The sequence below is a fragment of the Maylandia zebra genome, linkage group LG13, assembly GCF_041146795.1.
Source record: "Maylandia zebra isolate NMK-2024a linkage group LG13, Mzebra_GT3a, whole genome shotgun sequence".
Lineage (NCBI taxonomy): Eukaryota > Metazoa > Chordata > Actinopteri > Cichliformes > Cichlidae > Maylandia > Maylandia zebra.
In genome coordinates, this window is record NC_135179.1 from 10,323,259 (window position 1) to 10,341,047 (window position 17,789).

At 38.6% G+C, this 17,789-nt stretch overlaps 1 protein-coding gene across 1 annotated transcript in view; it reads right to left on the bottom strand.

Annotated features, from left to right (window-relative positions):
• Positions 1–294: 294 nt before the first annotated feature.
• Positions 295–17,789, bottom strand: part of anapc1 (anaphase promoting complex subunit 1) — a 62,395-nt gene continuing 44,900 nt past the window's right edge. Inside the window, exons 49-53 of the mRNA XM_014411584.3 lie at positions 16,366–16,452; positions 10,777–10,872; positions 9,933–10,122; positions 5,015–5,146; positions 295–4,471 (exon numbers count right to left, since the gene is read on the bottom strand). Coding sequence (XP_014267070.3) covers positions 4,329–4,471; positions 5,015–5,146; positions 9,933–10,122; positions 10,777–10,872; positions 16,366–16,452 — 648 coding nt within the window. The 3' untranslated portion in view covers positions 295–4,328. The remainder of the gene's footprint in view (positions 4,472–5,014; positions 5,147–9,932; positions 10,123–10,776; positions 10,873–16,365; positions 16,453–17,789) is intronic.

Below are 17,789 nucleotides of genomic sequence, written 5' to 3' on the forward strand. Positions count from 1 at the left end.
AGTCAAAGCACTAACTTAAAGATGCCTCAATGTGAGGTTAGGTCATTCATGCTGGAAAACCTTCCAATGAGGCTGAATTAATAATAATTCTAAAAAGAAGGGTGGACCAAAATTCCTCCACAGTGATGAGCAATACTCATTGGCAGTTATCACAATGCTTGATTGCAGTTTTTGTTGCCAAGAGTGGTACTGCATTTTGTATTTACTAGGTTCATCTTTGTCTACTATTACAATTTGTTTGATAATTTGAAACAGTAAGTATGAATGTGAAAACTAAATAAATAAACATGCAGGAAGGGTGCAAGCTGCATTTAATTTCTCTCTTAGGGTCAACATAGCAAGCTAACATTGATTATAATTAGCTTAAAAGCACACCATGGTTAACATGTTACAAGCAACTAATTCACATGTTCAGCAGACAAGGATGCATTCATTATTAGTGAGCCAATATTGTTTCCTGAGGGAAATTTCTCTCATTACTCATGATCAAATATTTATTAGCAAGATACTTTCTGTTTCATTATCATTTCCCACTGGGAAATACCCATGTCATTATCTATTACCCATTACGCATTATCAATAGCTGTCCATCTGCTGCTAAATACTCCATCACTAGGGAGCTTCATTTTGTGTCATTTTTAAACCAAAACCGTGAGCAACAAGTAACTAAATCAGTAGACCTGAGAGACAATTCTCCATGGGTTAGCTTTAGAAATTAGTTACCACTGGTTAACAATATCATCATATGTTAGGGGGATTGGGAAACTTGTAAGGTCTTATTTGTGGGACATGGCAACAAAAAACAACCAAATACTCTTTCCCATATGAGCAGAGCCCACTTTAAAAGCCTGGTGGAAAACAAAACAAAACACAAACACATGTGGAAAAACATTCAAAGCTGGAAGCAGAAAAAAAAAGTCCCTTGCCAATGTTCGGGTAGGTAAGTATTTGGACAATGAGCTTTTGAAAGCCCCATTAAAGGATAATAAATTTCAATGTTGATTTAGCAACTGCAATGAAATGAAGATCAATTGAGGAAGACTTCCATTGGTCGGTCAGTTTGTGCCCTGAAGCTCAAACACATGTGGGTTATGCAGCAGAACAATGATCCGAAACATACCAGAAAGTCTACATTTTTTTCAGTTACTCAAAAAAAACAAAAACAAACAAACAAAAGAAAAACAATCTAAATGAGGATTTTGGAGAAGCCTAGTCAAAGCTCTGACTTAAAGATGCCTCAATACATGACATGAGGAATCATGTCTCAGCCTCTGAAAATGAGGGACGATGTATAAAAATGACTCAAATGAATACAAACATTATTAAGACACTTTTGTTAAACCATTTAATTAAAGCGGAGAGTCTGCATTTCCATCAAATCTTGTTGGAAATCCACTGTGGTGATGTAAAGAGGTACAGTTACAAAAATCATGTCAGTGTCCAAATCCTCATGGGTTCCTATGCACACAGAAGCTAACCAACAAAGGTGGTTTTTAATATTATGTCTCTTTAAAGAAAGGGCCTCATTGTGATGGGAAAAGGAACTAGTGTTTAAGGAGACTCAAGCACCATATCCACCCAAACAGTTCAGACAAATTCAGATAAAAGCCAGGAAATATTTTAGAAAGACATAATAGAATGACCACAATTGTCTTCTTGAGCAAAATAAAACTCCACATCTTCAGTCGTGGCCCTGAAAATGTCTTTTCATCCTTCAAAGCTATGCAAGTCACGTCTGGTTGCTATTTTAGAGCCTTTTCAAGGTTTAAACCATCGGAAAAGACTTGTTTAGCACAGTAGGAAACACAATGGTGTTTAAATGTGGGTGGACCAGCCAAAGGAGTGCTTAACAGATGCCTGAAATCCTGTGTTTTGTCCGCCCAAACCATAGCATGTAGCCTCAGAATGAGGAAGAGTAAATTAAAAAAATAGAACACTTGTTGGTCCTTTATTATAACCTGTCTTATCTGTGGATAATGACTCAATTAACAAAATATAAGTGAAATGACTGGCATTTGTTGGAAGCTGGAAAGTTTGACTCGTCTACAACTTTTGCAAATGGAAGCAAGAATTTGCTGAAAAATAGAAAACTACAACTTCACTATATTATCTGAAGAGTTTGATGCTAGCATGCTCTGTGTGTTGCAGCTCTATGAGGTGGGTGTGGGCCACTTGTTTGCTCGGATGTTTTCCATTTGCTCTGGAATGTTCTTAGAGCTGTTGGTTAGAAATGATCTAAGACTGAGCTAAACACATACTGCAAACCCTCCCACACAGGAACTACATGACATTAAGATTTCCATACTCAGCTGGGAATCAAAATCCAAGAGTTTTCTGAGAGTTTAAAGGCTAAAGTGGGGTTTTTTCCACCTATAATACTGGGACACACACACATTGTGGAAGAGAAACATATCCAGATATTGATAGAAAAACATGAACAAAGGGGTTAGTATTGATTTAATAACATCTCTTTGGGAGTTGTAAACAGGAAGTGTAATGTTGCTTTGGATGTGGGCTGCAGCTGGATATATTTATTTAAATTTGAACAAAATGGGTATTGAAAAGGTCTTGTTTGCAATGAATCCACATTTGAATAGACAACCATAACTAGGCTAGTTTGATAATAAAACGTAAAACCTGATGGCACTCCAGCAACTACAGAAAAAGCATCTGGGAACCACACTGAGCCACTGTTGCAGCTTATTAATGTGAGGATTAGTGACCTTACAGTCCCTTAAAGTCTTTTAATGAAATCTATTTACTATTTTTCTCCAAATTTTTATTTCGATATATCCAACACAGTTAGTATTATCATCATTAAGATATACATCAGTTAAGTTTTGTTCCAAATTTCTGTCTTTACCCGTTTCATTTATATAAAATTTATTTCTGCTCATTGTTGGTGAAACTGTTTTATAGAAATCTGACTCCGTGAGCACTTTGGAAGAGAAAAGCGTCAAGAAATGGTCAGTTAGTTTTCACTAACTCGGATTTCCACCACTACATGCAGTAGTGCATTTTTAAGCACTTATGCTACAGTCATGAACTGCAAAGGAAAGTCCCAGTCTGGGGTGTCAGATTTTCTGGCTAAGCTCAGCATCAAATATCCAACAGAAACACAAAAATCTGTAAATGTCTTCAAGAAAACACCAGCATAACTTACTTCATAAGAAATTGTGTTTTTTTTGTTACTACTAGCACATTTTAACCTGACCGTTCAGATTACCTCCACAGTTTTATGAGTTATGGTTTGGTTAAATAAAGGCAAAAATTTAGAGGATTAGATGCTGACCTCACGTTCTCAGGCCATATCACAGTTTCTGTGTTGGTGTAAAGATTCACAAAGCAAACTAAAGCAAGTAACAGTGCAAATAACTAGCAAACTGAGCCCCACCTGTGGAGGACATTGCTTTACTACAAAACTATCACTGGAAGATCAGGGGATTTCTTTCATGTGGCAGGACACCTGAAACAACACAGACCATTTTGTTTCACGCATCACTTAAAAAGCGACCTTTATCTTATCCACACTGATGCAAGGCTGGCACCACAAAAGTAAGATCTGAGCTAAATAAACAAGCATGACGGACACTGGCAACAACACATCAAAAAAGATGAATGCAGTTCTTGTGAGGGTTTAATGAGCAGTAAGCAACTGGTCTTTGTCAGAAACATAAAAACACAGGAAATGCAGCAGCATTTTCAAAAAGAGTATCTTCAAAGTGGTGGACATAATGAGATCTAAAAAAGAGGAAACAATAAGGCAGATGATGTCCTGATTATGTTGAGGAGTCTCATTCACCCACATTAAGCCACAGAATAAAAACAGTATTCATGGAGTGTGCAGGTACTTCTGCTTTTTATTGCCTTTTCTGTCTTTTCATGTTCACTCAACCCAGTGGACTGAACTCAGCTTGAAAACTAGTATATGACAACAGCTGAATTATAATGATCAGTTCATTCTGTTCTATCTGCCACTGGAATTCTGAGTAACCATCTGAAAAGGTTAAACTGCACGATTACTGCAGCCTAAACCTTTTTTATACCATTAAAAAAACCCAACCTAAATACAAATATGTTACAAAGATAATTACTTTAGTTATTTCATTTCCTAGAGCCTCAGAGGGAAAAAGTCAGTTCTTCTCCATTCAAGGCAGCCATGCTGCATTTAGACAAAAGATGTCTAATGCTCACATTTTGTCCCACGTGCTGCACCTGTTTGCAGCTGTTACAGGTAGAAAATCAGTCCCACGGGTGCCAGCAGTGCAAGGCTTTGAAGTGTTTCTCTGAGAGGATACCAGCCCATTTACGAGTTCTGAGAATCACAATCAAAATGCTTGCAGTGGAAATCCCAGCAGTGTGTGTGGTCCAGATGCAGAACCCAGAAGGACAGGTACGAGCCTCAGCAAATCTCTCAAAGGGATGCCCAACTGGCTGCTAAGTAACAGTAAGTCCCCAAGTGAGCTGCAGCCTGCATGTGAAAGAATAAAGCCTTAAACAAGTGTGCAGTTTTCATCATATGAATTTTTTTTGTACAATGGTTTCAAGTTCTGTATGATAGATGTATGGATAGATAGAAACATATATGTATATATATTAAAAAAAATAAATAAATACACATGACATATAATGTAATTGCAAGGAGGTATTTCTGTAGTCTATTGATACTAGATAGTGGAAAAGGGGTGGGATTAAATAAGCTTATGCTTCTTCCTGCTCCTTTTTGAACATGGACGTTATTTGGAGTTGTGGTTGCTCGTTTTCCTTTTGTTTTGCTTTGTTCATTTGTCTCTTTTAATTCTATTTTGTTGTACTTTTTCAACATGTTCAAAATAAAGATTCAATCAATCAATCAATCAATCAATCATGATGGTAGAAATGCTACTTTCCCCCTCTTAGTTACATTGTAGCGATCTAAGTCATAGAGGTAAATTCTTGATGCTGTCAACAGCATGCTGGATGTTTATATGCAAAAGTACAAATGCAGTTTCATGTGAGCGTATGTTTGTCTTACCCTCCAGCTGTGTGTGTGCGTTCTTGAGGTAGGGGATTGACCGGTACACCAAGAAGCAGGCCAACATGATCGATTGGGTGTCCTTTGAGAGTGCCTCTCCCTTCATGTAGGTCCTCAACACAGAGCTGTTTTCTAGGAAAGAAAACAGATATTTGATGAGAGAAGACACAGATATTTTTTTTATTTACTTTTTTTTTTTAAGCTTATACCGGTAATCAATTATCTTACTAGAAAATGCCTTTTTCCATTCTTTATTTCTTTCTTTTTTGAAACCTGATACCTGTCATGTTTTTGTCTTCTTTGCTCATACATGGTAGAGTGAGCCAATGTGGATTACAGACACTGAATGAATGAACAAAAGAAAACTAAAAACAGAAAAAAAAAGTGATTTTTGTGCCTAAAACCAGAGGACCCATAGTTTTCACTATCCCAAAAGAGGATATCTGCTTGTTATCCCTCTGGAACTATTAGGTCCGACTGACGCTTAGCACCAGTGATCTGGCGAAAGCCAAGGACTTTATGAAGGACAGTTCTGCACTGAAACTGGAGTAATAAAAGGCTGCTTAAAGGCAAAGCAGCAGCTGTTCAACAGGCAGTATTTAAACTCTGTTTACAGTTCCACTTTAGCCAAGGTGACAGCAGATAGAACAACAGATTCATGGTTTGCCCTCCGTGGCCTTGATGTAAAAACAAAACTTTACTCGTTGCTATCTGGAATGTGCGTCGTGTCAGCAAGCCATGTGGCAAATATGCAGTTCTGCACATTTGCTGCATGTGGCATGCAAAGTCACGCCTTGATTTACTTTCAAGCAAGCCAATTTACCTCAAAACTGTGTAATCATGTCACAAGACTGTAGAAATGTGTTTCTGTCCCCAGGCTATGCACGCATCCTTAAATATATTTCAACAGGAAATGCCCCTGGTGATTTTAAGGGTGGAAATCTCCATCTCTCTCAGAACAGTTGTGTGAGAAAAGGTCTCAGAAAAATAAGTCCTATGCTGCTGAATTTCCTTACATTTTCTAAAAACACAATTCAAAACTAATCTTTAATTGATAATGGTCCCTTTTAGTATTGCATGAAATTCAAAGAATCCCATTGGGAAATATCTGTGACTTCTTGTGTACCTCAGTATCTTTTATGAATGAATTCACTGCTGCATGCAGTCACTTCTCAGAAAGATACAAGGGTTGAAACAAGAATCATAAAAATAACAAGCAAGCTCTTGATACATATTTCATTCATGGTTGAGTTCCAGAGAACTTCACATTCCCGATGCTTGAGGTCAAGCTAGTTTGGATTTCCTTTCAGCTGTCTGCCAGAGGCGAGAGGCGTCACAAAACATAAAAGTAAAGGCATGTTTGAATTATTTCTTGAATGCAGTCCCATCCAACTACTTCACCTGTTTCCCACGCTGCTTATTGTGCATTTATTACCATGTGGGTGTGTTAGTGTACTTGTGTGTGCAATTTCTGTGATGGAATGCGTGTTTGTTTAAGTATATACACAGGCTGGTTAACTTCTAAACTATGACATTAATGTGCTACACCCATTACAGGAAAACAAGCTGAAACACATCCTGCCTGTGAAATACTCGGCATGTGACACTGCTGCTCAGCAGAGCCAACTCTTTGTCACATGCAGGCACTGCAAAAATAAATGCTCACTAGATCTATATCTATTATCTATCTATACATGTTATGTGTTCACAGAGTCTATACTTGCTGATATTAATGCATCTAATGTCAAGCTTGTTTATCAGTAGAAAAAAAAACCTGATTGCTTTTGAAGAATGTCTAGCTAACAGCTGACTTTCCTCAGCTGACACCTGTCATATGGTGGCCTTCTGATTCTCTCTCATACAACTTGTCACATTGTCCTTAAAGTGGACTATTGCGCCAATTCCTGCTCCACTCAACTCTATTTTAATCAAACAGAACAATATGAAAAACAAAGGTCACCCACATTATTACAGAGAAAACTGCACCAATCAGATAATCCCCTATGCACAAGCAGTAGGCAACAGTAAAAACAACCCCCTTTTAATGATGATGCCTGTCTCCCAAATTATGGGAGACTGGCAGCTGCTTCCACATGAGAGGTCCATAATAGCTGGAGGCTCTGCCTATGATTTTACTTTTAGAAATTCTAGGAGCCACAAGTAAGCCAGCAGTCTGAGAGCAAAGTGACGGGAAAATGAAGTACGAGGAAATCTTTACGATATCATGCTGGCGGATTATTGAAGACCTTGTAATTGAGAAAGATTTTAGATTTAACAGGGAGCCATAGAAGAAAATCCGTGTCACTACTCTTGCTCCATTATTTTGGATTAAGGCTTTTCAGAGAACTTTGAGAACAACCTGATAATAATGAATTACAATAGTCCCATGTAGAAGTAATAAATGTATTAAGTAGCTTTCACCCTAAGTAAGGATGTTTCTAATTTTAGAGAGATTGTGTCGATGAAAGAAAGCAGTTCTGTATTTTTACTTAATGTGAACACTAAATGACATAACCTGCTCAAAAATGACTCCAAGATTCTTCACAGTTTTACTGGAGGCTAAGGTGATGGTATCCAAAGCACACCAAAACCAGAGAATGCTGTTAGATTAGTTTTCTATGATTCACAATTCTAAATAATCTAAATAATAATATTTTGTATACTAGGCCTTGATGCAGGGCCTCAGTTCAGCCAATGCCTGAAACAAGCCCTTGCAGTTCCTCTTCCTTTTAACCATTTTTTCTGATTGGCTGCCCTTCATAAAGAGGTGAATGTGGCTGCTGTACTCACAGTTAGAGCTGTCTCTGAGATGACCATATTAAGAAAATCCTCTTTCATTATAAAAGTTCTGGGCAAAGTTAAAGAGGCAAGATTTAGATGGTTTGGACATGCGCAGAAGAGGGACTGTGGATATGTTAGAAAAAGGATGAGAAAAAGAGGAAGACCACAGAGAAGATTTATGGATGTAGTGGAAGATGGGGAGTGTCTCCTCCCCTGTCTGTTATGACAGAGGAGGGCGCTAGGGATTGGATGAGATGGAGGCAGATGATCCACTGTGGCGACTCCAAAAGGAGCAGCTGAAAGGAGATTATAGAAATTCAAGAATGAAAGGGAGGGGGATACAGATAGATAAATGAATGAATGAATAAATAAATGGAGCATTCAGGACAGTCTAAAACCTGAGATCTGAAAAATTCCCCCTGACGTTGTTGATATATATTGTAAGAAACACTTGAAAAAAATCTATTATTCAATGAATAAGAGACAATTATTAACACCGTTTCAACTCGACAGAGCAGGACCCACAGTGAGCAGAAGTTGTGTTTGCTAAATGTGTTACTGAATAGGGTAAGACATCTGAGCCTTTGCTCAGCATTCTTCATGTTGTTCTCGTGTTGATACCATCAATTGATACCCACATCAGACATCTGTAGCAGCAAACAGCAATCTGTCCCGCATCATGTGCTTTCTTCTACCAACACATTCAGCACAGCTTTACATCTGTTTAAATGTGGTGTAACCAGGCAAGAAATGCAAACAGATTCTTTGCTACACAGCACAGAGGAAAGTCCCATCTCTGTTGGTCAAGAATGTATTTGGAGTTGAAACATTCCTTTCTTAACATTTTAACAGCAGCGCTTTGGGTAAAAAGAAATTAGGTACAGATGTGATCTTTGCAAGACAGATGTTTGTGCAAGCAAACACCAAAAACCTCAACTCAGGAACTGACCTGTTTCGCACATAAAAAACATCAGCTTTTTTGGGGTGTAGGGCGTACTTGTTATACATAAAACAGTTTTTATACATGACTGCAATGCACCCTGAGTGTTTGATCCAGGATGAAATAAGTCATTTTTATTATTAATTTTTACGATTGACACATCTCGATTAATCATTAACTACACTAAGTGCAGATATAGTTAGTGACCTTGGGTTTAACTGCTAAAATTTTTTATCAAACACTATCAATTAGTCCTCTGTGACCTGACTAGGCTATTTTTAGTTTCAGTACAGACTCTTTAGTTTAAAGGTTTGTAAGATTTAACCTCTCTTCATTAATCCTTGAATTACCCCTCTTACAGTTAGTCCCACAATTTGTTGAATGAAGACCATTTTTGTAGTTATGCCTCTGCACACAGTCACAGTGGATTCCCTTTCCCCTTAAATGCTCTGCTAGATGTTTACTAACTGCCTTTAACTAATGTGTGTTTGTGGGTCTCTATGTTCAGCTTTGTCTTCAATTTTGATTAATTTTTTATTTGATTAATTTACATGTTGAAAGGGAGTGGGAAGAAGTAAACACTTATTTAATCCCACCCCTTTGCCATAAATTATCAGTTAATATTTAGTCAGCTTCCTTACTGATAACTGAAAAGCAAGCTCTACAAGGTTAAGATCAGATGACTAACTTGACCATTGAATAATATCCCATTGCCTTGAGAAAGTCTTAGATTTCTCTTGCTTTATCCTTCGGGTCAGGTCATCCTGTGCTTTGGGTTATGATATCCTATGGTTCAGGTTATTCTTTCAAGTACAGCCCTGTTGTGAAGTTGTTGTTTTTTTTCTTAACCACCGAAATAATTCCGTCATTATGTACTTTAGTTATCTTCTGTGCTCTTTTAGGCCTTTGGGTGTTGCTGAGGTGGCCAGTGCATTCATCTGTTTCAAGAATGCACCGGATTGATTGTCTGGTCACTCCTAAAGTGGTTCCTCTCTAATAGATTTACTCTGGTTTCTCAGTCTAAAGATGGCCTCCTTCATTTGAACTGGTTTCTTCTTCTATCTCAATGAAAAATACAAATTCAACACTTGTGGTTTACGGAGGAAAAGCTGCAAAATGTGTCTTTGTCCAAAAAACCCCAAAATAAAACTATGGACCCAATTAAAGAAAAGTTCTGAACATGTAATCTCTCTTCACCTTTGAGCCAGCTGTCGAGTGTGGCATCCACCGCATTCTTCATGACCGGCAGAAATTCAGAGGTAAGCAGGGTGTCGCGGCGGTTCGCAGGACCTCGCTGCATCCTGCTGTCCCACAGTTCCACTACCAGACGCAACTGCCACAAGGGAAAGGTCTGCAGCAAATCACCCCGACGCAGAGCTGACACTGCCTGAGAGACACCAGCAAAGGCAATGTGTTCATGTGTCTTAACAGATGTAGAGCACTTACTGAAGGTCTGTCAGGCGTATCTACCAGTGGACATTTAAAAACCTTGCAAAATTATTTGATTAGGACATTAGCTTATTTTTTTTGTGGTTTGTTAGCCACAGCTTTATTTCTGTATGAATTTGTATTTTAAAAAACAAAGCAAAACTCTGTACTCCAGGGGAAAAACAGGCTATAAAGATTCTGTGGTATGAGACAAAGGAACTTTAAATACAACAGGTAAAACTAAAAAGTAGGAAAGGCCACTTAACATTCTAATACACCTTCCAATTTATCTGATATATATACACATTTGTATGATGTATATACGTAGTTATATCCTGTTATTGGTCTAGATTTTTGATAACCATGATTCAAAGAATATTATGTGTTTGTAAATGAATTTTCTAACTTTAAGGTAAATATTTTTTCAGTTCATTTCACTTAGTCATTTAAAACTTAAGCCAACCTGACACACACTAGTATTTCATTTCATGGAATTTCTTTTCTGGAACGTTTGTGTTACTGTTACTTGGTTGTTTAATTGCTTTACAATTGCTAAAATGTACTGACAGGGAAGAGTCGTCTCTCTCTCACATAATCTGTGCGTTTGCGTTACCTGCTCGATAGCAATATATGTGGGCAGCATCTCTGGACACTCCTGCGTCACACATTCGTACAGCATAGCTGAGAACAACACTAGAGTATCTTCTCTCTGCAAAGACAAAACATGGAGTGAGCGTGTGGCAATTCGACAAGGCTCAAGGTCTCACAACATCCAGAAAAATATGTCTCCCTCTCAAAAAATAGATGTGATTTAAGTTCAGACTACTAAGCTTTACAAAAGATTTTAGGTTCACTAAATACAGGGAGTGCAAAATTATTAGGCAAATGAGTATTTTGTCCACATCATCCTCTTCATGCATGTTGTCTTACTCCAAGCTGTATAGGCTCGAAAGCCTACTACCAATTAAGCATATTAGGTGATGTGCATCTCTGTAATGAGAAGGGGTGTGGTCTAATGACATCAACACCCTATATCAGGTGTGCATAATTATTAGGCAACGTCCTTTCCTTTGGCAAAATGGGTCAAAAGAAGGACTTGACAGGCTCAGAAAAGTCAAAAATAGTGAGATATCTTGCAGAGGGATGCAGCAGTCTCAAAATTGCAAAGCTTCTGAAGCGTGATCATCGAACAATCAAGCGTTTCATTCAAAATAGTCAACAGGGTCGCAAGAAGCGTGTGGAAAAACCAAGGCGCAAAATAACTGCCCATGAACTGAGAAAAGTCAAGCGTGCAGCTGCCAAGATGCCACTTGCCACCAGTTTGGCCATATTTCAGAGCTGCAACATCACTGGAGTGCCCAAAAGCACAAGGTGTGCAATACTCAGAGACATGGCCAAGGTAAGACAGGCTGAAAGACGACCACCACTGAACAAGACACACAAGCTGAAACGTCAAGACTGGGCCAAGAAATATCTCAAGACTGGTTTTTCTAAGGTTTTATGGACTGATGAAATGAGAGGGAGTCTTGATGGGCCAGATGGATGGGCCCGTGGCTGGATTGGTAAAGGGCAGAGAGCTCCAGTCCGACTCAGACACCAGCAAGGTGGAGGTGGAGTACTGGTTTGGGCTGGTATCATCAAAGATGAGCTTGTGGGGCCTTTTCGGGTTGAGGATGGAGTTAAGCTCAATTCCCAGTCCTACTGCCAGTTTCTGGAAGACACCTTCTTCAAGCAGTGGTACAGGAAGAAGTCTGCATCCTTCAAGAAAAACATGATGTTCATGCAGGACAATGCTCCATCACACGCATCCAAGTACTCCACAGCGTGGCTGGCAAGAAAGGATATAAAAGAAGAAAAACTAATGACATGGCCACCTTGTTCACCTGATCTGAACCCCATTGAGAACCTGTGGTCCATCATCAAATGTGAGATTTACAAGGAGGGAAAACAGTACACCTCTCTGAACAGTGTCTGGGAGGCTGTGGTTGCTGCTGCACGCAATGTTGATGGTGAACAGATCAAAACACTGACAGAATCCATGGATGGCAGGCTTTTGAGTGTCCTTGCAAAGAAAGGTGGCTATATTGGTCGCTGATTTGTTTTTGTTTTGTTTTTGAATGTCAGAAATGTATATTTGTGAATGTGGAGATGTTATATTGGTTTCACTGGTAAAAATAAATAATTGAAAAGGGTATATATTTGTTTTTTGTTAAGTTGCCTAATAATTATGCACAGTAATAGTCACCTGCACACACAGATATCCCCCTAAAATAGCTAAAACTAAAAACAAACTAAAAACTACTTCCAAAAACATTCAGCTTTGATATTAATGAGTTTTTTGGGTTCATTGAGAACATGGTTGTTGTTCAATAATAAGATTATTCCTCAAAAATACAACTTGCCTAATAATTCTGCACTCCCTGTATGTGCATTAACCGCTTATACTGTTGGCCACTGAAAAAATGTCCATATTCTCCCGTTTGACAAACCTTTGCATTGTATTTGGAGTATGTTTTGTGTCATTATCCATGTTGTGGAAGTTTTCCATTTAAAGCCTGCAGACAAGCGGTGAGCGGTAGATAACATCCTTTAATAAAAACATGGTCGCTGAACAACTGTTCCATGGATGGGCTGATCACCCCTGAGGGAAAAGGTACCTTTGTCCTACCAGCTGTTGAAGCGGAGAAAATGGAGGATTCACAGAGCTGTGTGTTTTAGCCAGCACCGAGACCATCAACTTTGAGACGACTCTCAGTGCCCCCCTGACTGACGTCCCTCCTTATGCATGAGATAGTTGAAATAAAGGTGCTGTTACAACTCATTGTGTCTGCAGGCTTTATTAACAAATTTCCACAAACATTATTTCCACTCTGAAGCACTTTGTTGGATCTGAGCAGAGAATATAGCCCTGTGCACTTTAAAACTACTTCTTCAGTCACATAATCTATAACCACTAGTAACCAAGTTCCTTTGACAGCTATACATGCCTATATGACCATATAACATTGTCCCTACTATGTTTTACAGATGAATTAGTATGCTTCAGATCATAAGCTCCTTCTCCAAACTTTTCTTTTCCATCATTCTGGGAAGCTAATCTTTCTTCTGTCCAAAGGATGTTTTTCTCAGAAATGTGCAGGCTCTTTTGAGTGTTTTCTGGCTTGCACCTTGTTGTAAACCCCCTGCATTTACATCAATGAAGGAGTCTTCTCGATAGATTTAGTGAAGGGTTTTTCCTTAACTGGCTCACCAATGGATTCCTTCTTTTAAAGGTGATTGGTTTACTTTAACTTTTAATCCTAATGGCCTCTTTCACTTGCATTAACATCTCATTGGGCTTTCCAGGGCAAAGGTACCAAATGCAAGTTCAGCATTTGGAATCACGGCTATCCCTTCACAGCCTCAGCCTCCTAGTAAATACACCTACGGATGTTCAAGATCCTATGTCGCCTTGTTCTCGAGTTTCATTCGTATTCACAAGACTTTCAGAAAACTTGACCTCTGACCTCAATCTCGAGGTCGCCAGATCCGAAGATTTTTAGTAGATACACCCGCTGGTATCAATTTCAAAATCGTACATCTCTTCGTTGTCAAGTTATCACATTTACAAACTTGGTTGACCACACCGCCTGCTTGCCCGGTGGGTGATGACAATAGCCCATCAGCCTTTCACAGCTGAGGGGTAAAAATGTCTCTCTCTCCTAAACAATGAATGCAACACTTTTGTTAAAACCCTTGAATTCAAGCTGAAAGCCTGCAATCAGCCACATGTTTAGTGTATTAAAATTGTGTCGCTGTCTAAAATCGTATGAATTTAACTGAAGTTTGTACAGAACACATCTTAATCAGTTCCTTACATAGAGGCTGAACTCTGATTAAAAACTAAATTCATTACTTTTAAGGCCATCTGTTCATGTTAGGCACACTCTACTGACAAGGAGAAATACGGAGCCTGTTGGGATCTGTATATTTAAAATCTAGGCATGGAGCTATTTCACCCCACATTAATACCAGACAGCAACGAATCTTGCAATTACACGCCAGAAAACAATTTCCTGAATTTACAGGCTATATTCACATTTAATAAACAAGTAAAAGTAGAAAATATAGAGGCAGAAATGCTGAGATTGAACAGATAAAACTAGACGAACAGCAAAGAGATGTCCTCCTGTTCTTAAATTTAATTACAGAACACTATGCTTCAACATGATTAATTTTCTTCCATTTCACCATGCAAGTTGAAACCAATGACCTCTGTGCAATCTAACAGATTACCCAGATGTGACGAAGCAGCCACTTTACTCAAAATAAGAGTCAAGTGATTAATAAGATCAAGCTGTAGGTAAGCATTTTTTGGGCGTCATTACAGTTTATTTTTTTCATTAAGCTTGTATGCAAACCTGTTTTGACTGAAATATCCTAAAAACTATTCTTATTTTAAAGCCAATCTTTTTTGTGAGTTCTGTGATTTCACGTTTGCCAAATGTATTGCTAAAAGCAATGTTAAGCTCATTAAAGGCACAGAATGTGTGACTTTGAGGTCAAAATTGAGGTAAAATATAGTACAGATGTTAAAAATGTGCAGGAATGTTAAGGGGTAATAACCTGTGTGAGTTTTGAATTTATTCAATACTTTATGACCAAATATTTGCAAACTAGCAGCAAATATTTACCAATATACTCGACTTAAAAGTAATGAATACAGGAAAAATGCTACTTGGAAAACTTCAGCATATGTGCATTATGCAGACTGGCCTCAGAGGGCCATTGAATGCCTGTTACTCCTGTTGGCATGTTGAGTCAAAGTCAAGGTCTTGAATATTTCCCACATTTCTACCAAGATCTATACTGTAGCTGTACTTGAAACTTGAAACTTGTTTTGTTTGTAACATATAAAACACTGATACAGAGTCTGGTAAATGCTTCCTATATGCTTTTAATTTAAGCTAATCTCTTCTAAAGGCTGATATGGCTGTTTGTAGTTAGTTTTCCCTGATTTTTCATCTTTATGTTTATCGTTTGCTATAGCAGTTTCCTGAAATTGTCTTTATTCTTTATATAGAGAACAATTCCTTTTAATATATTTGTAACATTATAAAATCATGCTCATGGATGGGTTGTCCTGCACAAGACCTGAATCAGGATACAGGAATACATGGTGTATGAAAATTGTTGTTTATCTAACACAAAACTGACCTATTTGGGTTTTGTCTAACATGAATCTGGGAAGACATTTTATTAGCTTTTTGTATTTTTCCATTGCTTATGTCAGAGCTCCTCCACAATCATGGCTCCTTGTTTACTCTAAAGGGAAGAATAGTTTTGTTTACAATGTAACTATATTTCATTGCCAACTATGTTAACAACAAAGCTGTGAGATATTTGAAAGGTCAGGCTTCCTGGGAAAATTGACAAACTCTTGTCTGGAATAACTCTCTAAAAATACTGGCAACTACGAAGTACTACCCCTCAGCCTCCTAGTAGGCACAGCTATGGTGCATTTTTGCATTTTTTCTCAAGTTATTGCATTTCAGAAAACTTACTCTGACCTTAAGATCAAGGTGACCGAGAATCAAATTCATCCAAGATTTTTAGTAGATGCACCTATGTTATTAATTTGGAATTTCCTTCTTCAGTTATTGCATTTAAAAGATTTTCAGAAAACCTATTTTGACCTTGAGGTCAAGGTCACTGAGAATCAAACTCCTTCAAGAGTTTGAAGCTCTTGCATCGCCTTGATCTCAGGTTATCGCATTCACTAATATCCGGTGCCAGGAGCCAGCCCCCTGCCTGGTGGGGTGACGATAATAACCCATCAGCCTTTAACGACTGAGGGGTAAAAACGGTCGGTTCTGTTTAAAAAAAAAAGAAAAAAAAGAAAGAAAGTAGGGAAAATGCTGGATGCATCTGGATAAATGAAAACACGTTTTGTTACCTTTTGTTTGCATTTATATTCAACACATTTGCTTTAGAAATCTTACAGTAAACTATAACTCACCACTGAGCTGGCATCTCTTAAGAAAAAAAAATCTGTTTAAGGCTGAGTGTTTTGCAATACCATTATACTCCTTGTGTTTGTTCAAACCAGCTACAGGCTCTCTGTTGCTCACCCACAACAGTAATATGACTGCAGGGATAAGCCATTATGGAGGAAACCTGCCTTCAGAGTGTATCCGTATCCATTTTTGGATGTAAAACTCACATGTTTCATTCCTTCAGAAGTTTTACAGAAGAGCTCGGCAAAGGAGACAAGAGCTGGCTCAGAGGTGAACGTAGAGATGGCTTCAGGCTGCAGAAAAACAAAACAATTGTAATATTGCTATAAATTAACATATGGAGGAGAAAGAGAGAAAAGGAAGGATACAAAAGACAGATAAAGAAGCATTTGAAAGAAGAAGACATTTAATATAAGGAAGGGGCACAAGAGATGTGATCTGAAGAAATAAATGAAATCTTATGCAGTTAACACTTTTTAAACAAATCAAATTCATCTTAAAGTGTTACATAAACACGAGACAAAACAGAGGAAAAAGAGAAGACTGTGTCAAAATTGCAACATAGAAGATCAGAAAGAAAGAGGAAACTAGAAGAAGAAGAAGAAATTGAGTGGGGGGGGGGGGGGGGGGGGGGGGGGATGAGTGTGGACAGGTGGAATAAACAGTGTTTGTTTTCCCCCCTCTGGACTTCTAAGTATATTGACAGCATACACTGAGACCATCAGGAAACCAGTAAATAGTCTGTCAACCACACAGCTGCCTACTGAACATTTAGTGACAACCTGCCAAGACTGGACAGAAGCATTCACTGGGGAGGAGGTCAATTCATTTCCAGTCACTCCTATTAATGTGTTTGTCTGTTTTCAAATCAATTTTTAAAGAAGGGTTTGTAAGAAGCAAAATGCAATGGAAAACTTAAATTGGTATAGAACCCCCGCCCCCAAAAAAACCATAAACTATTCACTGCAAATCAACAGTATCTGAAAGTCATGTTCTTAAGAAATAGGAAAATATAAACCAAAGATCTGACACAGGATCTTTAAGATGTATCTGGCCCCTCAGTTGATTGAACTATAGTTATTAATGCGCATTATAAATCTAAAAGAAAAAGGGAACCATGAGCGTCTGTGGGTTAGTAGTACCCGACTCCCTACTAAAACCCTTGCTTATCTCAGGCTTCTGAAAGCTGTGTGCAGTACTGTAAGCAAATTGTTGAAGGAGCTCGTTTGCAGATGAACTCGCTGGAAAGATGCAAACTGACTCAAACTAACAAGGGTGCGGTGCAAGTTGAGGTGAGCTTTGCATTTGGCACTGCGTGGAAAAAAAAAAAAAAGTCTATTAAAGAGGGAGAGACACAAGACAAAAAAATAAGATAACCTATAGAAAACTAAGAATAAAATGGCTGTTTTTTTCAAATTTCCATCCATCCATCCATCTTCATCCGCTTTGTCCGGGGCCGGGTCGCGGGGGCAGCAGCCTAAGCAAAGAGGCCCAGACCTCCCTCTCCCCAGCCACCTCCTCCAGTTTATCCGGGGGAATACTAAGGCGTTCCCAGGCCAGCCGAGAGATATAATCTCTCCAGCGTGTCCTGGGTCTGCCCCGGGGCCTCCTCCCGGTGGGACATGCCTGG